Source organism: Myotis lucifugus, unplaced genomic scaffold, assembly GCF_000147115.1.
Source record: "Myotis lucifugus unplaced genomic scaffold, Myoluc2.0 scaffold_222, whole genome shotgun sequence".
Lineage (NCBI taxonomy): Eukaryota > Metazoa > Chordata > Mammalia > Chiroptera > Vespertilionidae > Myotis > Myotis lucifugus.
Genome location: NW_005871270.1, coordinates 1,508,947 through 1,530,583, shown reverse-complemented (window position 1 = coordinate 1,530,583; position 21,637 = coordinate 1,508,947). Strand labels below are relative to the sequence as shown.

Genomic DNA, 21,637 nt, shown 5'->3' with positions numbered 1-21,637 from the left:
CCGGTCCTTCCACCGTGAGTGACCGGCCTTCCCCTGAAGGGGGAGCAGATCGTGGAGGCGTGGAAATGCCACGCTCTGCGAAGAGGAGACACGGCCCGAGGAGCCTCGTGCCACCGCCGGAGGGGACCCTGCCCCGGGAGCATCACCGCTTTCTGGACCTGCCCTTAAAGTGACCGAAGCCCAGGTCTCGCGAGGAATGCTGGGCCTCTCCTAAACTACATCTCCCGACATGCTCGGCCCTCTGAGCGGGTTTCCGCTCCCACCATGCTCTGCGAGCGGCGCGCGGGAAGCCCCGGGGCGGGCCGGGCGCAGAGCTCTGTGGGTGGGGCCGAGGAGGGGCGGGAAGGGCGCGGGCGTGCGCTGGGCCCAAGTTCTTTTTCCTGGCGCCATCCCCTAACTCTACCCGGAGTGCCCGCCCCATTTACTCTGGCACTTCCCGGCTCAGCGCCTTCTTTCATTCCAGACCTGCCTCCTGGAGGCCGCTTTGTAAATGCCCCAGGGACACCTCAGACTGTTCAGAACTGAGCCTCCTCGTCTTTTCCCGGTTCCGAGCCCATGTGTCCCATCTCCGTGAGCGCCGAGCCCGAACCCGGGCCCCTGGCCTCCCTCCGCCCCTCGCGCCTGCTTCCGCCGCCTTCACAGGGACCAGGCCGCGGGATGTGCCGGGCCCAAGTGTGCCTTCGGACATAAGGGTTATTTTAAGCTGCCCTTTCGTAAGGGAAGTTTATATTTATAAAGGAATCTCCATGTATAAGGGCGCCTCCTCTGTACCAGGAGAAGGATGACTCATCACGAGAAGCTCGTCGGTGGGAAAGGCGCCCCTGGGAGCCGCAGCCCTCACCTCCCGCCCCGCTTTTCTCCCCTTCGGCGGGAGGTGGGGTTTCAGTGGGTGTTTTAGGCCGTGCAGGGACTTCCTCATTCTCCCTGGGCCTCTCCATGTGCGCACCGAGTGTTCACGTTAATAAACCTGTTTGTTTTTCTCCTGTTAATCTGTGTTTCTGTTATGGGGTCTCAGCCAAGAGCTCAGAGGAGAGGGAAGGTATTTTTTCTCCTTGACAGGATTTTTACAGCTGTTTCAGCCCAGTTCAGCCAGTCTGTCCGCGCAGGAATGACGGAAACAGGTGAATTACCTTCTCGCCTCCCCGAAGCCGCTTCTCACAGAGGCCGGTTTACCGAGATTATCAGCCCGACTCCCCGTTAAGTCCTCCACGTCTCCGTCGCCCTCGGGACAAAATAGAATCTGTTTCGCTTTCAGGGGGCTCACAATGTATTAGTGGCTCCAAATAATTGCAGCTTTTCTCTCAACAATTCTCTTCGCGTGAATTCACTGGTCCTGAAGGCACTAGTCCTCCAGCTCTGGATTTACTCTCGGTTATTTATCTATTTTTTAAATGTATATTTTTATTTATTTCAGAGAGGAAGGGAGAAGGTGAGAAAGATAGACACATCAGCGATGAGAGCGACTGCTCCAGCCGGTACCCTGCCCGGGATGGAGCCCGCAGCCCAGGCTCGGCCTCGGCCAGAATGGAGCCTGGGACGCTCCAGCCCTCAGGCCGGCGCTCTACCCACTGAGCAACACGGCGCGGGCGGCTCTCGGTCACTGAACTCCCCGTGCTGGTCGTTCATGCCTTACACATGTTGTCTTCCTGAGGATCTGAGTCCCCCTGGAAAAGATCCCTGGGCCTGGAGTGGGGCCTGATTACCTTCTGCTTCCCCGTCGCTATCAGTTAAACAGGGCTCTGCAAATGTTCAGCGACGGCATTTTTCCTTTATTTAAATACTATTTTACTCCATAGAGTTTAAAAGAGCTGTGAAATAAAATGCTGTCAATCTGAAATAAGGGAGCATTAACTATTTGGAAGAAAATAAAGTTAGACTCTAACTTAGAGATTTTATACACAAATATGTTGCACATGATTAACAATACTTCACGACAGTAGTGTTTGGGTGATGAGAACTGGTAACAAGCTAGATGTCCTAGACTCTAGGTCGGCAAACGGCGGCTCGAGAGCCACATGCGGCTCTTTGGCCCCTTGAGTGTGGCTCTTCCACAAAATACCGACTTCTGCGCATGGGCCACGAAGTTTCAATCGCACTGTACGCGCACGCCCACACGTGGTATTTTGTGGAAGAGCCACACTCAAGGGGTCAAAGAGCCGCATGTGGCTCGCGAGCCGCAGTTTGCCGACCACTGTCCTAGAGGATTAGTTTAACCTCGGGGACTAGTTAAATTAACTATGGTATATTCCTACAATGGAATAAAAATATATCTGTGATCTTTGGTGAGAAAAGCACAGTGCAGACCAAGTAGAACATGAGTCTGTCAACGTAAGAAATGTCCAAACCTGTAAAGAATTTATAAGACTTTGTGTCAAACTGATGACAGTGCTGGGAAGCAAGATCTCAAATGCTCTGGTGAATGACAGTTACAAAGTTTCTTTTTAAAAAAATCCTCACTGGAGGATATTTTTAAAATTGATTCCAGAGAGAGAGGAAGGGAGAGGGAGAGAGAGGAGAAAGAGAAACATCAATATGAGAGAAACATTGATCAGCTAGCTGCCTCCTGCATGCACCCCAACGAGAATGGGTATGTGTCCTGACCGGGATTCGAACCCATGACCCTTTGATGGGCAGGATGATGCCCTAACCACTGACCAAACTGGCCAGGGCAGTGGTGTAGTTTCTTTTATACATTTGGAATTAAGGAGGGACCATAAGGAAGACTGCATCAAAGTGGAAAAAAGCAAGGTGAGTATTTGATTACAGGAAGTTAAGATTATGCACATGTTTTTTTAAAAAATATACTTTTATTGATTTCAGAGAGAAAGGAAGAGGGAGAGAGAGATAGAAACATCACTGGTGAGAAAGAATCATTGATTGGCTACCTCCTGGGGACCAAGCCTGCCACCCCACGTGTGCCCTGACGAAATTGAACCCCGACCTCCTGGTTCACAGGTAAATGCTCAATCACTGAGCCATGCCGGCCGTGCAATAAAAGTTTTCTTTGCCCCTCTTTGGGTTCCTGGCTGGGTCTGAAATTAGACTGACAAAGACACATTAACAGGAGAAAAGCATACACATTTAGTTAAGCTTTACATGACATGGGAGTCTTTCTAAGGAAATGAAGACTGGAAGAGGTTGTAGAGAAATACGATAGGTTAAAGGGTATGAGGGAAGTGTAACTGGAGGGAACAGGCCTGTTGGTTAGGATTCTTCTGGGAGTCCCTTTGTCTTTGGAGATAAGGATGGTAACTTTCCTCTGGGTACAGGGAGGGTCCCTCTCGCTTGAGGATTTTATGACCTGTCTTTAGGGAGAAGGGAGGGGGCAGCAGGAATGGGACCAGGTGTTGGTCTGGTGGGGTCAGACCGGACCTGGGTTCAGCGACCTCAGTACTTGGGTTCTGGCTAGGAAAGAATTCAGAGCCAGGACTCCAACTATAAGAGAACATTTATTTATAAAACCACAGAAGTAATTCATAGGAAAAAAATGGAAACACATTAATAGAAGTAAAGGAAGGGCCCTTGGAGATTGGGAGTGAGGAAGGCAGTGGCAAGGAGCCTGGGGGCCTGGGGAGGAGGAGGGAAGGGCTCAGGCTCCGGGGGAAGAGCACTCTGGGTCCTCCGGCCTAAGGGTTTCAAGGGTGGAGATTTTAGGTGACGTCCAGGGGAGGGTCTCAGTAGAGCATTCACAGTTTTCCAGGTGAGTCCTTTCAGGGTCTAGGTCTCCACTGATTGATTGGGGGTCATTATCCAACGCGCTGGTCCTGAGGGCAAGCAGCCGTGGCTGGGTTTGTTGCTTTTCTGGGCCTGGAGCTGAAATACAACTGAGGCCTAGATGCTGTCTCTAGGGAGGAAAGGGTGTCCAAACCACATGACCACATGACCACATGACCACGATATGCTAGGGGAGGAAAAGTCACCCTGGGGGCGAGGTCCCACCCTACGATTGTCCTTTGCTGGGCACCTGGGGCTTTCCACCTGGTGACCTTCTGTGCCTGGCCCGTGGTCCTTGCTCTGTGTCTGTCTGTCTAACTACCTAAGATAGGGTGAGGGTAGGGAAGGTCAAAGTGACTTTCCTGTTTTCTCAAATTCCTTCAGTTTAAAATACTCAATATGCCAAGGTGCCATATTTTAGGGTAGCATGTTCTGAACCCCACTAGTAGCACAGTGATTAAGAGTATGGCTCTTGCCCTGACCGGTTTGGCTCAGTGGATAGAGCGTCAGCCTGCGGACTGAAAGGTCCCAGGTTTGATTCCAGTCAAGGGCATGTACCTTGGTTGTGGGCACTTCCTCAGTAGGAGGTGTGCAGGAGGCAGCTGATCTATGTTTCTAACTCTCTATCCCTCTCCCTTCCTCTCTGTAAAAAATCAATAAAATATATTTTAAAAAAAGAAAAAAGAGAGGCTCTTCTGGAGCCAGGCTGCCTGTGTTTGAATCCCAGCTCCACCCCTTTCTGGCTTTGTGGCTTGAGTGAGGCTCTTCAATCTATCTAGGCCTCATTTATTTATAAAATCTATCTATATAAACGGCTAATATGCTAAGTGTCCGACCATCTGGGTTATGTCGTTGAGTAGCAACACCTGGCTTCCTCTCCCTAGCAACGACTAACCTCAGGTGGGAACACTTTACACTTTAACCAAATGTCTGTGAAGCGTTTTCACGTGCCTCATCTCATGTGATCCTCACAGAAGTCCTGGAGTAGGTAGATAGGATACTCAGTGGAATCCTATTTTCTTTTCATCAGCTGGAAAACAGAGATTTAGAAAGCTTAGAAACTTGAGCCGCCTGAAGAGAAGTAAGAAATGGTGGGCCTTGAAAATGACCTCAGGTTTTCTCACTGCAGAATATAGTCAAACACTGCTGCAGTTAAATATTTTCCCTTTGTTCTCTTGTGTGATCTACAATAATAATCTGCTTTGTGTTGATATTTACTGCTGTGTTGCTGACAATTACCTGAAAGAGAAGTTGGGGTGCTTCACTGGGCTGGAAAAAGTTTAGCAACATCAGAAAGCAGGTCTAATTAAGCAAGTTCGTTCTATATCTATAAAAGGGTAAGTTGACTTGCGCATGCGTGACACACATAAAGCTCTCGCTGGCACCAGTCGCACATGAGTGTTTTGATCTGTCATTGTTGATCATGAATTTGTTTGTTTTTGTTGACATTCTGAAGCTGAAAGAAAGCGGCGGCGTCACATGGAAGTAACAATGGTGACTAAATATGATTGTAATAGTGATCAGGTAGATATAATTCTCCCCGTGTAACCAAAGTTGCCATCATATTCAGAAACGAAGACGGAGGACCTCCTTTCGAAAGGGACTTGCTCATTCATTGTAAACCAGATCCCAATAATCTGAGTGCCACTAAAATGAAACAAATCAGTATCCTGTTTCCTACATTAGATGCAATGACATACCCTATTCTTTTCCCACATGGTTAAAAAGGCTGGGGAACAGGTATTGCATTAAAACGCAGAGACAACAGTGTAATCGACAATAATACTAGATTTAACGGGTGATGCTGAAAAGGATAATTTTCCCATCGAATTTCTTAAAAGTATTACTTCTTCAGGAATGCTGTGTCATAAATTAGAATTGAAAGTAGGTGTAATCATCATGCTACTGAGAAATCTTAATAGTAAATGGGGTCTTTGTAATGGCACTAGATTTATTATCACAAGATTTCAACCTAACATAATTGAAGCTGAAGTATTTTCTTTTTTAAATATATTTTTTTATTGATTTTTTACAGAGAGGAAGGGAGAGAGATAGAGAGTTAGAAACATCGATCAGCTGCCTCCTGCACATCTCCCACTGGGGATGTGCCCGAAACCCAGGTACATGCCCTTGACCAGAATGGAACCTGGGACCTTTCAGTCCGCAGGCCGACGCTCTATCCACTGAGCCAAACCGGTTTCGGCAGAAAGTTGAAGTATTAACAGGATCTGCGGAAGAAGAGGTTGTTCTGATTCCAAGAATTGATTTGTTCCCGTCTGACACTGGCCTCAGTGTTAGAATAAGTTTAATTAATTTTCAGTCATTGTTTTTATCAATGTTGTTTTTATATCATGTTTTTGTTGTTTCTATATCATATTTTTGTTGTTTTTATGTCATGTCTTTGTTATATCATGCTGTTATTGTTTATTAATCAATCTATATATTATTTTCATATACATTTTACTAATTTTCTTTCATCTCTGACACTTCTATTACAGAGAAAGGGTGAATAGTAATATTAAAATATTTCTTCTAATTAATTTCCTTTCAATGTGCACAAATCTGTGCACTGGGCTACTAGTAGAGATAATAATAGAACCTATTCTATAGGATTCTTAGGATGAATAATTCTGTAAAGTGCTTATAACTGTAGTGGGAGAGATTAAATACTATATATGTGACTTAGAAAATAAATCTATTCATCCATTGCTGCACAAATATACGTTGTCGATGTGCCAGACATTGATTTGGGGTCATGGAATCCATCAGAGAACAAGTTAGGTGAAGTCCCTTCCTCACAGAACTTCCATTGTAGGAGGAGAAACATACAGCAGACAGATTAATGTATGCTATAATCAGGAAGTAGATTGTGTTCCGAAGAAAAATAAAGCCGGTTAAGCCCTAGCTGGTTTGGCTCAGTGGATAGAGCACTGGCCCGTGGATTGAAGGGTCCTGAGTTTGATTATGGTCAAGGACCCTGGCCCTGGTCAGATGTGCGGGAGGCCACCAAGAGACACATCCGCGTTTCTCTGTCTGTCTCTCCCCTTCCCCCCACTCTCTCTAAAATCAATGGGAAAATATCCTCAGGTGAGGATTAACAAAAACAAACAAATAAAGCCGGTTAAAAGGATAAACGATGATGTGGTGGATCTGGAACTGCTCTCTACAGGATGGAGTGTAGACTTCTGATAAGTTTGTATGAGACCTGAGGAAGGAGGGAGCATGAGCTTTGGGCCCAGGGGAAGGAGAGAATGGTATGTGTGATCGGATTTGCATGTAAATAAAGAGCCTGTTGTGCCAGGTTGGATACTAGTCACAAAATTAACCATGAAACAAAGCACCAGAGTAAGAGCTAGTATCTATTTTTTAACTTTTGGAAAGTAGCCTCGTAAAAACGAGGCCTCAAAAAATTGAGTAAAAACTCATAACTGTTCCTCTCCACGGAAATCTTTAGTAAAAGGCGAAAGATTTATGCGATCTGAAGAGAAACCAGAGTATGCCCGGCGCCCTCCGCCCGGGAGGCTTAGAGCCGGCTCACCCCCAGCTCAGTTACGGTGGCCGCGTGCCCGCGGGCCCGCGCCCCGCCCGGCGTTTGCAGAGACCCTGCCTTTCTCACAGCGGCGAGCCCGGCGGCAGCGGGAGGTTCCCCGCGGGTGGGAATCCGCGTGGGGACTGGTTTCGTGGTGCACGATGGGTATGCAAATCACAGGCCGCTCGGGGCTGGGCCGCGACACCAGCTGCTGCCCCGCGGGCGGCGCCGTCGGACCCGGGGCGGCAGCTCTTGCCCTCTTCTCTGCGGGTCCGCCGGGAACCGCGCCGGGTTTGCCGGGGAAGAAAGGGCGTTTCCCGCCGGGGCCGGGTGCCTGGTTCCTTCTGGGGCTGGGATTAAGCAAGTCCCCATCGTTGAGGTTCAGTCCGAGCCTTCCATACCCGCAGGGACCCCACAGTTGTAGGGACAGAAGCGGAGACCGTCCCGCACAGACATTAGGGGCAGTGGGGCCACGGGAGAGGCGCAGCGCCCGCACCCCCGAAGGAGGCGGCATCCGAGGTATCCAAGGATAGTCCCGTCAAGGGGCGGGCACCGTGCTCCAGCGGGGGGAATGGGTGTGAAATTCGGGAGGTGAAGCAGCCCGGGTGCAGCAGGGCGTCTGAATGCGGGCGTGTCTGCAGGGCGCGGCCCAGGGCTGGGGTGACGGCGGAGGCTAAATGGAGTTGGGCCTGGAAACAGCGCGGATTTGATCTTGTCAGTGATCGGGAGGGGTGAGGGTGTTAAGTCGGAGTCTTGTGAGGTGCCACCCAGGGTGCACTGCCCTGCAAGCACGGACGTGTCCCAGAGACCGGATGTGGTCAGCGCCCCAGGACTGACCACTCCAGTGGCGGTGGAGCTCCCTGCCTGGAATCCCTCCAGCTGCAGCCACACCAGGACACATGTTTCAGGGTTTCTCCCTAAGCATGCAGTCACAGCAAAATCTTTCGAAAAAAGCTCACATCTATACACACTACAAACACAGCACTTAGGAGATGCCAGGTCATTTCATCTTTTTTTTTTTCTTTTTAAATATATTTTTTACTGATTTCAGAGAGGAAGGGAGAGGGAGAAAGAGATAGAATCGTCAATGATGAGAATCACTGACTGGCTGCCTCCTGCACGCCCCCCACTGGGGATGGAGCCCGAAACCCAGGCATGTGCCCTTTGCTGGAATCGAACCTGGGACCCTTCAGTCCGCCACTGACCCAAGCCAGCTGGGGCGCCAGGTCATTTCTTACATAAGGATTTTAGCACCCTACAAGATAGCACCCTACAAGAAATCGTCCCATTTCTTTTTTTTTTAATATATTTTTATTGATTTTTTACAGAGAGGAAGGGAGAGGGATAGAGAATTAGAAACATAGAGCAGCTGCCTTCTGCACCCCCACCACTGGAGATAGAGCTCACAACCAAGGTGCATGCCCTGGACCAGAATCAAACCTGGGACCCTTCAGTCCTCAGCCCAATGCTCTATCCACTGAGCCAAGTCAGTTAGGGCTAATCTTCCCATTTCACAGAGGAAGACACTGAGGCTGGGGTGTTAACTTTCACACGTCACTCAGCTGGTAAGTGGCACAGTGGGCTGACAGCTTTTGCATGTTCCAGTCTTGTAAGCTCTTCGGCTCCACCCAAAAGCTCCTAGTGACCCAAACAGCCCCGGACCCAAATCCAGCCAACTTCCATCCCCTGGACGCCTTGGGTACACCCCCTAGTCTAGTTTCCAAGCCAACTACTGTACTCACTTATCGTTAAGTCTTTTTAGGTATTTAGTGTTGATTCAGCTGCATTAGGCTTAGTTTTTTCATTTTTGGTCAGAACATGATTATCTGGCCGTTGGGGTGGTGGGTGAGGTGTGAGAAGGCAGTGCTCTCAGGGTGGGATTGTTCCTGGTGAGTGGGTGGCTGAGACTGAGCCCTGGAATAGTTGGCGAAAGGCAACAAAAGATCCGCCCCCCACCCCACCCTATGGACTGAGGCCCAGTACTCTAGTCCAGGGGTGTGGCCAGAGTCTGCAAGACCTCTGTGCAAGGGGACTGTTCAACCTTCACAGAACAAGCATTGTCAATACAGTGCCTCACTGGTTCTTAGCACAATTTCTGAACAGTCCCCCACTGAGCCCCTGGATGTCTGGCCTCAGGGGTGCCAGGCTGACTGCTAACCTATAGAGGCCTCTGCCTTGAGGTTGGTCTGGGCGCAAAACTGAAATATCTCCCCAGACCCTGAAGGCCCCATCTCTTCCATGGGCTACTTTCCTGATCTCCCATCGCACTTCCCATCTGCTGATGGCTGTGCCCTCATCCATGCCTGGCATGCTGCTCTAACAGGAAGGGGGCAAGGCGACTGGGGGAGTGCAGGGCTGGATTATGGTGGCTGAAAGCCACACAGCAGCGTTTGACACTAAAAACATTTAGATCATGTTGTATGCTAAGCACTCAACCCAGGCCATTACCAAGCACATGACCGACATGTTTGCTGAACATCACCTTCACTCCTGGGTGAATAAATAGACTGCGGCCATGTGACAAACATTGAGAACCTGGGGCCTTTCCCACCCAGGAACAGAGCAGCCCTAGGACCTCAGGTCCTGACATTTTTACCTGCAAACTCCCAACTCTGTCGGAAAGAAAAACACCAAAGCCATTTGAGATGAGTTCATATAGAATATATTTCACTCTTTAAAAATAAAACTTTCAGCATAGCTAACATCTGTACAAACTACAAAAATAAACATCTTCATATAAATAATTTATGTGGTAGGAGGTAGGCAGGGATACAGAGAGCCTACCCAGGAGTCACCAGGCAGTGGGGGCCAGGACCGGCAAAGGGTGCTAGAGGGTCCCTCGGGCTTGGTCGGCTGGGGGCAGCAGTGTGGGGTGCTGGCTTTACTCCTACCCGGACACAGGGACAGGCAGGCGGGACCCAGTGTGGAAGGCTGCTCACAGCCTGGGTGCTGGTTCTGTGCAGACATCAGGGAGGTCTGTGATGGCCGCGTCAGGGGAGGGGGTGCAGGCAGGCAGGCGGCAGCAGCAGCGCTCTCCAGGAGTCCGCCCTGCACTCAGTAACCATCCACTGCTTTCCAGTGACTTCACGTGGCCCAAGCAGGGCCTCCATGCTTCAGCTGCGCTTTCACTCCGGGGCTGGACACGGTCCCCTAGAAGTGAGGTTGCTGGAGCCGTTGGCAGCCGGCGTGGCAGCAGGGGACCAAGGAGGCTCATCAGAGGCTGAGTGGATGTAGGCACCAGGCAGTGGGGGCGGGTGGAGGGCCACGGTCATGGAGGTAGTCACTCTGGCGAAGCTCTGGGGCAGGGTGGGGGACAACCCCCACCTGAGCCCTCCTGCTCGTGGAGCTGGGGGCCTCAGGGCCTCGGGGCTCTCCTTGTACATCTGCACCACCTGGGGAGAGACACAGCAGCCCGTGAGCCCAGGGCTGGAGCCCCGATCCCCTCAGCACCTGCCTGGTGCATCGCCATGGATGTTGGGAAGCTGGGCCCTTGTTGGCCAAGGGACAGGTGTCAAGGCCTGGACAAACCGTGCACCTTGCTCTGGACCCTGGAGGCTAAGGTGGGTTCTGTAAAGAAGCCAGGAGAGACGAGGGCAGGCCACGGTGTCGGGGCGAAGCGGGAGGCTGCCGCCTTCAGTTGGTAGCGCCTCATGGGGAGGATCCTTGGGAGGTGAGCCCTGACTCTTGGCCGCTGAGGGCACCTTGTTCTGGCTCTGGCCCTTCCCCTGCCCGTCCCACTCCGTCCCCTGGGCCAGGAGCAGAGGGAGGGTTGGTCACCTCTGGTGGGGGGCCCAGGATGGACAGCAGCACAGGCAGCAGCACCAGCCCATGGAGGAGGCCCAGGAGTGTGAGCACCGTCAGCACCACGAAGAAGTACCTGGTGTGGGTGGGAGGTCAGCCTGGGCAGGCCCCGAGGTCAGCACGGGCAGCCCTGCCCCCCTGCCCTGCGCACCCCTCTACCTTACGATGAAGTCAAAGTTGGAACCAGCAAGCATGAGCAGACCCAGCAACGTGGAGACGGCCCCATCGGTCACTGGGGCGAACGTGTGCTCGAGGGCCCGGGCAGCCCGCAGGTTCCGGCTGCCCTGGGTGGTCAGGAAGCCCTGGGGGAACAAGTGGTCCGGGAGCGGCTCCTCAGCCAGCTCTGCTAGGTGCCCGCTGCCGTCATCTGCCCCTGGGGCACCCATGCCCTGACCCACAGGAGGCCGGGTGGGCCGAGCGCCTGGGAGCTGTCCAGGCAGCGTGCACGAGTCCGTTTAGGTGGCATGTACAGATGTGTCTGGTGAGACACAGAGCACTGTCCACAATAGGTTGGCAAACTACAGCCCGTCACCTGTTTTTGTAAATGAAGTTTTGTTTAAACACAGCCACACCCATCCACTTCTGCAGTGTCTGTCTCTGCTTTAAGGCTACAATGGCAGAGATGCAATGGAGACTATAGGACTCGCCAAGCCTAAAATATTTACCACCTGGGCCTTTACAGAAACAGCTGGCCTCCCTGGTCTGGGAGGTGGACACCACCGTGCTGTCACTTCTCAGGGCGGCATTTCTATTCTTTGCACTTCTCCCTCCGCATGCTGCCTTCTGCCCCCTCCCCCCCGCAGGGGTATAGTTCTTATGATCAGAACAATAACAGGGCTATTGTGAGTGGAAAAAGAAGGGAGCTGTTTGTGTTGGTGCCTCCAGCTGGTCGAGGCCGCTCGACGTCCCACTCCTCCCTGTGGGAGGGCCTGAAGCTTTGCCAGGCCGGTGCCTGCCTCCGTTCTCCGGCCTCTGTCTTGCCAGGAGCCCTCCTGCCCCGCATTGCCATCTGCCTCCGTCCGTTTCTCTGACCCCTTCACAGTGAGGCCACCCAAAAGCAGCACTGGGTCCCGTTTTCTCTCCTTCCACTCTGCTCAGGGCTTTCTCGACTGCAATGGCTGCTTATTTATTTGCTTACTTGTTTACCACTGTCCTCTAGAATATAAGCTCCTTGAAGGTAAAGCCTGCCTGTACTGCTATCATAGCCCCATTCCTAAGTAGTCCCCAGCACATAGTAGGTGCTTGGTAAGTATTTGCTGCATCCTGAGTCAGCGGGCCCACGCCTCCCCCAGCGCCTGTGCTCACCAGAGCCACATGGACTGTGAACTCGACCCCGATGCCCACAGAGGCCACAAGGATCACCACGGGGATGGCGCTCAGCTTGATGCCCAGGAAACCCATGATGCCAAAGAGCTCCACGGTCATCACTGCCAGGACCAGCACCTGGGGAGGGCAGAGCTCAGCCGGGGCTCCTGGGAGGAGGGGGGATGGGACGGGCAGGAGAGGGTGGGGAGCCCTGGGTCTCCAGCCCCAACCCTGCAGACTCACTATGAGGCCAGCTGTCCAGGGGTTGAGCAGCAGCAGGGCACAGACGAGGAACGTGCACACCAGCAGGATGCAGACCGCCAGCAGGAAGCAGCGCCGCAGGCCCAGGTACTGCTCCCAGAAGAGGAAGGGGGAGCCGCTGGGGTAGGCACGCACCCCGGCCTGGCCTGCCTCGGCGCATGCTGCCCGGGCCCCCTCGATGGCCTCCACAAAGTCCTCCGTCTTCTGGAGGCCGCGCAGTAGGAAGGGGAACTGGGCAAACTCCAGGGGCTGGGCCGGCGGGACTGTGGAGGGGAGGGGGCGGCAAGGAGAGGAGGGGTGGCCAGTGAGCACGGGAGCAGTGGGCAGGGCCTTAGGGTAGGGCCTGTGTGGCCCAGGCCGAGGCTCTTCTGCCCCCCTCCTCCTCCCCGGGACTCACTGCGCAGGTTCTCCCCGGTGGTGTCGTACTTGTCGTGCAGCCACTCGGGGGGTGGGGGGTAGAAGTTGGCCTGCGAGGCCGCCAGGCCCAGGGGGTCACTGCTCACCCACACGGTCAGCCCCACGTAGAAGAGCTCGGGTGGAACCAGCCCCTCCGTGTCCACCAGCTTCCTCGTGGTCAGCTGCGGAGGCAGGGAGGGCTGAAGGCCCGGGCCCGTGAGGCCGGGTCCCCTGGGCCCCCCCGAGCCGTCCAGCCCTCCCCCCACCTGGCTGAAATCCAGAGGCTCCCGGGCGTCCCCGGTCTGGATGAGCAGCTTGTAGGCCAGGGCCCCATCCTCAGAGCCATTGCGGTACGAGTGGCGGGTAATGCGCCCAGAAGCCCAGTCCTGGTCAAACGCAGCCTGGATTCCTGGGGAGGACAGGGAGGGTGCAGTCAGCCTGGGGCCGGGGGTTCTGCCGGCAGCAGCCTCCCGCCGTCCCCTCGCCTCACCCTGCAGCCAGTTGCGGTAATAGTGCAGCCAGGTGCGCGGCGCCTGAGTGGCGGGCGGCGGCAGCACGGCCTTGAGGGAACTGAAGCGCTGGTGCAGATCAAAGAGGGCGCGTTGGGCGTGGGCGTAGTCAAAGCCACCCTGTGTCACCAGGGCCACCTCGTACAGGGAGAAGTACCTGAGCTGGGCGCTCAGGAAGGCATGCTCCTTGGTGCCCCGCGGCACCACGTCGGTCAGGGCCAGCCCGTCCTGCACCAAGGTCGCTCCGTAGAGGCTCAGGCCCAGAAGAGCCCCAAAGAGGACCAGCACCACAGCCTGTGGGAAACAGCAGCTCCGTGGAGGCCCAGGGACACCCCCCAGCCAGCGATGGTGGGCTAGGCCCCTGCCCTTCTTGGGGCCCAGAGACACCTAAGTGCCTGCCCCGGTCCACCCCCACTCCTCTGGGCTTGGACTCTTACCTTGGCGCGTGACTGGAGCAGCAAGGGTGCAAACTGATGGCGGCAAAAATGGGCAAGAGTCCAGCGGGCACAGGGCAGAGACTTGTAGGCTGCCTTCTGCCTTGTCCCCTCCTCCTGGCCCAGAAGGTCCCGAGTGGACCCTCCTGGGCTGAACAGCTCAGAGCTCAGTGGATCAGAGGGTGGAGGCACCAGGTGGGCTTGGGGAGGCAGGCTGGTGATCACATGCTGGCTGCTGGCGTCACAGTGGGCGAAGGCATGGACGGTGGCAGTCAGGTGGGCAATGCCCACGGGTACTGTCCTGTCCGCCAGCTCCTGGGGCAGAATCTGAATCACCCGAGCAGAACAGGGGCTGAAAGGCAGAGAGACGGGTGACAGGTCTGTGCCGGGAAATGCTAGTGAGGGGACCGGGTGGGGGTGCCAAGGGAGGACAGCCTAGTGGGATGGAGGGGGGTGCAGGGGCAGCACCTGGAGAAGCAGCAGAGCACATCGAGGCGCTGGCAGTGGCGCCGGTGCAGGTCCAGGCTGAGGACCGCTGGGAAGACGAGCATCACGGCCGCAAAGTTGCAGCCGACCACGACGGCCGCCTGGGGACGGGCAGGGAGGGCGCAGAGGCTGGGTGAAGCACGCCCGTCCCGTGCCTACCCCACCCGGCCCTCTTCCCGAAGCCTCACCTGCAAGGAGAAGGCCCGCAGCGCGGGGATGGGAACGAGGGCGGCCATGAAGAAGGCCACCATGTTGTTGATGGACGTGAGTGCGACGCTGGGGCCCGTGCGGAGCAGACACTCGCCCGTGCGCTCCTGCCAGGACAGGGGAGGGGCCTGAGTCTCCGGGTGCAGTGAAGGGGAGGCGTGGGGACGTGGGACGGCCGAGGAGGGACAATGACCACACAGCAGCTAACAGTTCCCGAGCCCACGTGCGGGCCACACACTGTTCCAAGCACTCGACTTGAATTACCTCACCGATCCGCACACCAACCTTTACGATACAAGCAGTTATTACATCCACTTACAGATGAGGGAGCTGAGGCAAAGAGGTTAATTACCGGCCCAAGGTCACCCAAACCAAGAGGCTCTTAACCCCCGGGCTGGCCTCAGACAAGCCCAGGCTGCAGAGGGAAGCGCACCTGCAGAGGGGTGCCAGGCGGGGCCTCTGCGAAGGCGTGTGCCAGCAGGAATATGTCATCCACGCCGATGCCCAGTGCCAAGAAGGGCAGCACCTAGAGGGGCACAGGGCGGGCAGCTGGAGGAACCGAGGAGCCTGAGCTGTGGGCACCCACGTCTGCCCTGCAGTCCCGCTGTACCTGGGTGGTGGCAGCATTGAAGGCAATGCCGAGCAGGGCGCAGAGCCCGAGGCCCGAGGCCACTGCCAGGGCCACCAGCAGCACCCCGGCGAGGCCCACGGCACCCTGGGACTGGGCACAGTCCCACCGTAGCATAGTCACGCAGGCGTAGGCCAGCTGCGGGGAGAGAGGACGGCCTGGGACAGGGGTTCCCGGGGCAGGCACCGGGTGGAGGGGGGCAAGGTGCCAGGAGCGGGACCCACCATGAGCAGATAGCCGCCGGCCACGCGGGCAGCGCTGACTTCGGAGAAGGCCTGCAGGATGTCATCCAGGGTGGTGGAGGAGAAGGCGTGGATCTGCTGGGACGCGTTCTCGGGCAGGGCCTCCTGGGCCAGCTGGAGACACAGGGTGGGTCTGAGGGGCAGGAGGCGGCGCGGCCTGAGGGCACCGCCCTGCCCTTCTCCACACTGACCTGCACGAAGCGCCGCTGCCAGGCCTGCAGCACGGTGCCCGCCTGCTCTTCGCTCCAGCCGATGTCGTGTGTCTGGTAGTCGCCCCGGAAGTGCTCATACAGCTGGCGGGGGCTCATCAGCAGGAAGGTGCTCTGCAGGGCCTCGGCCCTGGGGAGGGGCAGGAGTCTGGGTCAGCGCTGGCCTGGATGCCGGGGGCTCTTGACCGAGCTGCCTGGAATCGGAGTGTGAATTCCCAGCCTGGGGTCCCCTTGCCAAGTCCCCAGAAGGGCCCTACCTGAGCAGCTGTCCTTGGGGGCTCCTGGCCATGCCTCCCAGCAGCAATTCCTCCTGCCAGTGCATGAACTTGTGGGAGAAACCGTGGCAGCCCCCGCTCAGTTCCTGAGCCACATGGGGAGCCTGGAGGGGGCAGAGGAGGGTCATCAGGGCTCTGGCTGTGGGGACCGTGTCCCTGGGCTGGTCCCTTCAGGAACCACGGAGCTCTGTAGGCCTGAAGGGCAGATAACTTCTCCTGAGCTTCTGGCCTGGGCTTCAGTGACCTGCAGAGACGAGGCAAGGCCACAGGGCGGAGCAGGGGCCTGGGCTAGGCTGCTGGGAGGAGCTGGCGTAACTGGGTGGGTTTGGGGGAAAGGCCCAAATTCACAGGGACACTCGGGAAACTAGGTATGACATCGTGCTTAGCTACTTTTTCTCAGTTTCCCTGGACAAGTCTATTTTGACAAAGTCCAGCCTTTCTGGCTTAGAAAAGGACACAGGGATTCTTGTGCCACGGGCGGGTTCCCTGGGAGAACGGAATGAGAACGGAACACTAGGTGTCTAGCACAGTGGGGACAGGGTAACAACATTCGGGAAACGGCGGGCAGAGCTCAGATGCTCCCTCCCACCCAGGAAGAGAGGAGGGAAAAGCCAGGAAGACAGCCTTGCCCTGCAGGCCTGCCGGAACCCACCTGCCGGCTGTGGTGGTTGGGAGCGCTAGGCGGGCAGTGAGGGTCGTCAGGGTTCAGACAGGGCCGCCCCACGTAGGCCTGGCCCACCTGTGCCTTGGCCAGCAGCTCCCGGAAGCCCTCAAGGGCGGCGAAGGGGCCCAGCTCCTCCAGCAGCTGCTCGGGATCCAGGTTGGTCCACTGGATGTCGGGACGGCCGCTGAGGGGAGAGCCCGTGGCTGGTGAGAATCAGGGATCGATTCCCACCCTCCAAACTGCTGCGAGGGGACCCATGCTGTACCCCAAGCTCCTCCGCATGGAGGGAATGCAGGCTCGGCTTCCCAGGGCCCCCAGGCTGCTGCACCCCAGCTCCTCCGCATGGAGGGAATGCAGGCTCGGCTTCCCAGGGCCCCCAGGCTGCTGCACCCCAGCTCCTCCGCATGGAGGGAATGCAGGCTCGGCCTCCCAGGGCCCCCAGGCTGCTGCAGTAGCCGGGGATGGATGGAGGGAATGCAGGCTCGGCTTCCCAGGGCCCCCAGGCTGCTGCAAAGCCCGGGGAGTCCCTTCCAAGGAGGGAATGCAGGCTCGGCTTCCCAGAGCCCCCAGGCTGCTGCAGTAGCCGGGGATGGAGGCAAGGGGCGAGGATGGACATCAGCACAGATGGGAAAGGCTCAGAAAAGCCCGGGGAGTCCCTTCCCCAGCCGTCTACCCTTAGCTCTGGCACAGAACCATATGGGCACTGCTCCTAACAGGTTTCCTTTCTGGCCTGGGCAACAGCGTAGCAGATACCCGGCTAACTCTCCTTGGCAAGTCTCTTTCTGGGGATCTTTCAAAAAGATCTTGGCTCAGGTCCTACAGACCTTCGTGTTTTGTCCCGTCTGATAAGACAGGTCTGCCTCTCCTTTGGGGCGAGGAGATGGGGGACGTGGAGAGAGCCGGGCAGCCCTGCTCTGACCGTGGCCTGGGAGGTCACTGGGCCCTTGGTAAGGTTTTGATCGCCTTTACTCCCACCCCTCTTTTCTGCTGGAGACGTCCCTGCACCCACCCAGGACAAGGCAGGGCCCCCGGTGGGGGGAGGGAGAGGGGGAGGGGGCACTCACGGCAAGTAGGCAGAGCCCCCTTGGAGCTTGGCTCCCTCCCAGAAGCAGTCGAGGGGGGTGAGGATCACGCACGGGAACAGCTTCTCAATCATCTGCCAGGGACACCCCAGGCCGCATGAGTCCTGCCTCGGGGCTCCTTTCTCCATGACCTTTGTGGGGTCCCTCCACACCCCCCACCTCCCGACTCGGCCTCCCAGAGGGCCCCCTCCTTCAGGGAAGGCTCCACCTCCACCCGCGCACAGAACAGCTCAGGAACTCACCCGCTCAATCATCCCATTTTCAATGAGAGGAACTCCTTGACTTGTAGCAGATTTGTTCAAGTCCCAGGACCTGCAGGAGCCGGGGGCACAGGCAGGAGGTCAGCAGAGGGGGAGTCCACTCCAGCCCTGCCCCTGGCACGCCTCACCCCCGGCTGCTCGGGGACCTGCCAGACTCACTTTCCATAGAGCGATACTTGCACTTTGCTGGCGGTGAGGGCCGCCTGGAGGTGGAGGCGCAGTGCCTCAGGTGTGAGGACGCTCTCCCCCTCCTGGCGCGGGGTCTGTATCAACATCTGGGAGGTGTACGCAGCCTCCTCGCCCAGCTTCTCCTTGGTGTACTGCAGCTCCTGGCTCACCCGGCTGCCCACTGCCAGAGCGAGGAGGAGAGCGCAGGGGAGAGAGCGCAGGGGTCAGACTCTGGGGATGCGGGGCCCTAGCCCATGATGCCCCCCAGGACCAGTGGGAGAAGTGCTGCTGATCCCCCCCCCAGCCCCGTTCTCCCTGATGGCCACCCTGACGCCCCGGCTCAGAATGGGAGTTCCGCAGGAAAGCCAGAGCCTAGTGGTGTGGCCCTATGGGATTCTCGTGTGGTCTAAGAACTGAGCATGAACCAACTGGCTAGGTTTGGGGCAAAAAACTAAAACATGAGACATCAGTTTGAGCTGGGCCAGGGCTGGGGTGCTGGGGCACCGTGCTGAGGGAGCCCTCGCTCAGTCCCTCTCTGAGCTGGTGGGGAAGACGAGGTGACAAAAGGGGCCAATAGGGAGGCTGCTCTAAAGGAGCAGGGCTGGGCCGGCTCCTAGCGCAGGTTGCCCAGGCAGTGACTACAGCCACACCGTCCTGCCAAGAGGGCAGGGCAGGGAGTGCCTGGAAACAATGGGCCGTGGCACAGGCGAGGGGAGGATCGCAGTCTCAGAGTGTGACACCTTCACACACTGGGCCCCGCACACAGGAAGGCCCTGGACTCAGCTCATGTCCCTGGCAGCGGTGACAGCAAAGCGGGCCAAGGGGAAGAAAGGGCTCCCGATCCCTTTCACCAGGCTCCCTGCAGACAATCGGGGTCCCAGTGCCAGGCCCGCCTCGGCCTCCTCAGTCTCAGCGCCCTCCCGCCCTGCACTGTGCTGGCCGTGGAGTCAGGCTCTGTCACTGGGGCTTGGGGAGGCGAGGAGCTGACTGGTTTGGAGGAGGGCGAGGGGCTGGTGCCCTTGGTCTGGTCTTAGACCCAGTTCTGCCTCTACCTACCTGGGCTCACACGCACTGCCTCTCTGAGATGCCAGTCCCACTGGCATCATCATGCTCCCCAATCTCTTTTTCAAACCCACATAATCTTCTCACTCACGAGAGCCCCAAACCCTTGGTTCCCCCCAAAACAGATCTGCTTATATACTTACATCCCCCCACCCAAACCCCATTTCTGGCCCTCCCTCCATGAACCCAGTTTCACACAGCCACCCTGCCCCCTTCCACCTACTCTTTTTTTTTTTTGAGAGAGGAAGGAAGGGAAAGGGAGGGAGAAAGGGATGGGAGGTTGGGGAGAAAGAGAGAAAGAGAGACAGAGAGAGACAGAGAGACAGACATCGATTGCTTACCTCCCATACGAGCCCAGACCAGGGATTAAACCTTCAACCTGCGTATGTGCCCTGACCAGGAATCGAACCTGCAACCTTTTGGTGTATGGGATGACGCTCTAACCACTGAGCAACCTGGCCAGGGCATCCACCTACTCTTTTTCTGCCCCCTGACTCCTCACTCCTCTCCCAGGCCTGTACTATAGTGCTTATGTCACCAAGCTCAGGCCAGAGCTGCCACGAGGAAGGATGCGAGGGGAGGACAGGGATCAGCTCCCCATAGTGAGTGAGTGCTGAGGGGAAGGAGGGAGGGCAGAAGGAAGGAACCCAGAGAGAACTAATAAGAAAGCAGGAGAAAGAAACACCGACAACTTCTGGCTGACTAGTTATATTCTCCCTTTTGTAGGCATGAAAGCTTTAACAAATATCGATTTGTTATGGGCTGACAGTGACATGACAGATACAGGGACAGATGACCTGGGATGTATTATAGGAGCAAGAAGAGAGCGCAGGTGCAGGGGAGAGCACGCAGGCTCTGTGCAGACCTGGCTTTGAGCCTTGGCTCTGACACTCAGTCTGTGCTTGGGGCAAAGTACGTACTTAGTCTCTGACCCTCAATTTCCTCATCTGTAAAATGGAGACAGCGCCTACCTCGGTGGAATTACAATAAATGCAGGCACAGTCCTTACAGAATTGCCCAGCACGTAGTAGGCACAGACACAAAGTTATTACTCAATTGCTGCTGGGAGAGAAATGATGTGACAGGAAAATGAGAAAGAACTGGAGAAAAATATGACTGTAAGTGAGCGGGGAGGAAATAGAATGGGAGGAGACATCAAAATCGACATTTGCACCCGAGCCGGTCTGGCTCAGTGACTGGAAGGGTCCCGGATTCGAATCCGATCAGGGGCGTGTTCCTCAGTTGTGATTTGATCCCCAGCCCTGGTCCGGGCTCTTGTGGGAGGCAGCCAATCGATGTGTCTCTCTCACATCAATGCTTCTCTCTGTCTCTCCCGCCCCCCCTTTTACTCTCTCTAGAAATCAATGAAAAAATATCCTTGAGTGAGGATTAATAACAAAAATCGATATTTGTTAAAAACTTTCATGCCTACAAAAGGGAGAATATAACTAGTCAGCCAGCATGAGCATGGAAAAAGCCCACCTTATAGCTAATCCTATAAATGCAAATTAAAAAGGGCAGTAGCCCTAGCTGGTTTGGCTCAGTGGACAGAGCGTCGGCCTGGGGACTGAAGGGTCCCGGGTTTGGTTCCGGTGAGGGGCATGTGCCTTGGTTGTGGGCACATCCCCAGTAGGGGGTGTGCAGGAGGCAGCTGCTCGATGCTTCTCTCTCATCGATGTTTCTAACTCTCTATCCCTCTCCCTTCCTCTCTGTAAAAAATCAATAAAATATATTTTTTAAAAAAGAGCAATACTATCTATCAAATTAGCAAAAATAAAATGTTGATAGCACTCATTGCTGGCTTATAAGAGTGATAGAAACATCAACGATGAGAGAGAATCATTGCTCAGCTGCCTCCTGCACACCCCCTACTGGGGATTGAGCTCGCAACCTGGGCATGTGCCTTGACTGTAACCTCCTGGTTCATAGGTCGACGCTCAACCACTGAACCACGCTAGCTGGGCGATTTAAAAAAAAGAGTTAGATTGTGGAGGGCCTAGAAAGTGTGCTAAGAAGCTTGGCCTTGATTCTGGAGCCTCCCCAGAACCTATAGAAAGTGATGGAGGGACTCTTACCAGGGACGGACTAGGCAAGATTTAGATGCACCACAGGAGGGCAGTGTGGAGGCAGATTTGAAGGTGAGAGGGACAGGATCAGTCCCTCTCTAACAGGCCTTGCTTTCCTTGGCCAACCCCTGAAGGGCCTAATGATTCAGGGAAGCCGGGCCCCTTCCCAGCCTGGGGGGTGGGGGTGGGGTGGGGTGGGGAGTGTGGTGGGGTGGGGGGTGTGAGGGGGTGGTGGGGTGATGGGGGTATCTGATTAGTCTAACAGTGGTCGACAAACTGCGGCTCGGCAAACCGCGGCTCGAGAGCCACACGCGGCTCTTTTGGCCCCTTGAGAGTGGA

At 55.8% G+C, this 21,637-nt stretch overlaps 2 protein-coding genes and 1 non-coding gene across 3 annotated transcripts in view; 1 reads left to right on the top strand and 2 right to left on the bottom strand.

Annotated features, from left to right (window-relative positions):
- BTBD19 (BTB domain containing 19) overlaps nt 1-989 on the top strand; it is a 3,164-nt gene extending 2,175 nt beyond the window's left edge. Inside the window, 2 exon segments of the mRNA XM_023761914.1 lie at nt 20-118; nt 121-989. Coding sequence (XP_023617682.1) covers nt 20-118; nt 121-173 — 152 coding nt within the window. The 3' untranslated portion in view covers nt 174-989.
- Nucleotides 990-7,096: 6,107 nt separating this feature from the next.
- Nucleotides 7,097-7,212, bottom strand: LOC111827819. Its single transcript, XR_002831540.1, has one exon. It is a non-coding gene; the product is annotated as a U5 spliceosomal RNA (small nuclear RNA).
- Nucleotides 7,213-9,888: 2,676 nt separating this feature from the next.
- The window catches only part of PTCH2 (patched 2), a 15,632-nt gene continuing 3,883 nt past the window's right edge, over nt 9,889-21,637 (bottom strand). The window contains exons 3-22 of the mRNA XM_023761913.1: nt 18,162-18,351; nt 17,985-18,054; nt 17,725-17,816; nt 16,649-16,844; nt 15,979-16,100; nt 15,704-15,851; nt 15,495-15,626; nt 15,253-15,408; nt 15,076-15,168; nt 14,624-14,749; nt 14,418-14,536; nt 13,953-14,301; nt 13,497-13,809; nt 13,273-13,415; nt 13,008-13,188; nt 12,593-12,873; nt 12,350-12,487; nt 11,204-11,346; nt 11,021-11,120; nt 9,889-10,635 (exon numbers count right to left, since the gene is read on the bottom strand). Coding sequence (XP_023617681.1) covers nt 10,369-10,635; nt 11,021-11,120; nt 11,204-11,346; nt 12,350-12,487; nt 12,593-12,873; nt 13,008-13,188; nt 13,273-13,415; nt 13,497-13,809; nt 13,953-14,301; nt 14,418-14,536; nt 14,624-14,749; nt 15,076-15,168; nt 15,253-15,408; nt 15,495-15,626; nt 15,704-15,851; nt 15,979-16,100; nt 16,649-16,844; nt 17,725-17,816; nt 17,985-18,054; nt 18,162-18,351 — 3,359 coding nt within the window. The 3' untranslated portion in view covers nt 9,889-10,368. The remainder of the gene's footprint in view (nt 10,636-11,020; nt 11,121-11,203; nt 11,347-12,349; nt 12,488-12,592; nt 12,874-13,007; nt 13,189-13,272; nt 13,416-13,496; nt 13,810-13,952; nt 14,302-14,417; nt 14,537-14,623; nt 14,750-15,075; nt 15,169-15,252; nt 15,409-15,494; nt 15,627-15,703; nt 15,852-15,978; nt 16,101-16,648; nt 16,845-17,724; nt 17,817-17,984; nt 18,055-18,161; nt 18,352-21,637) is intronic.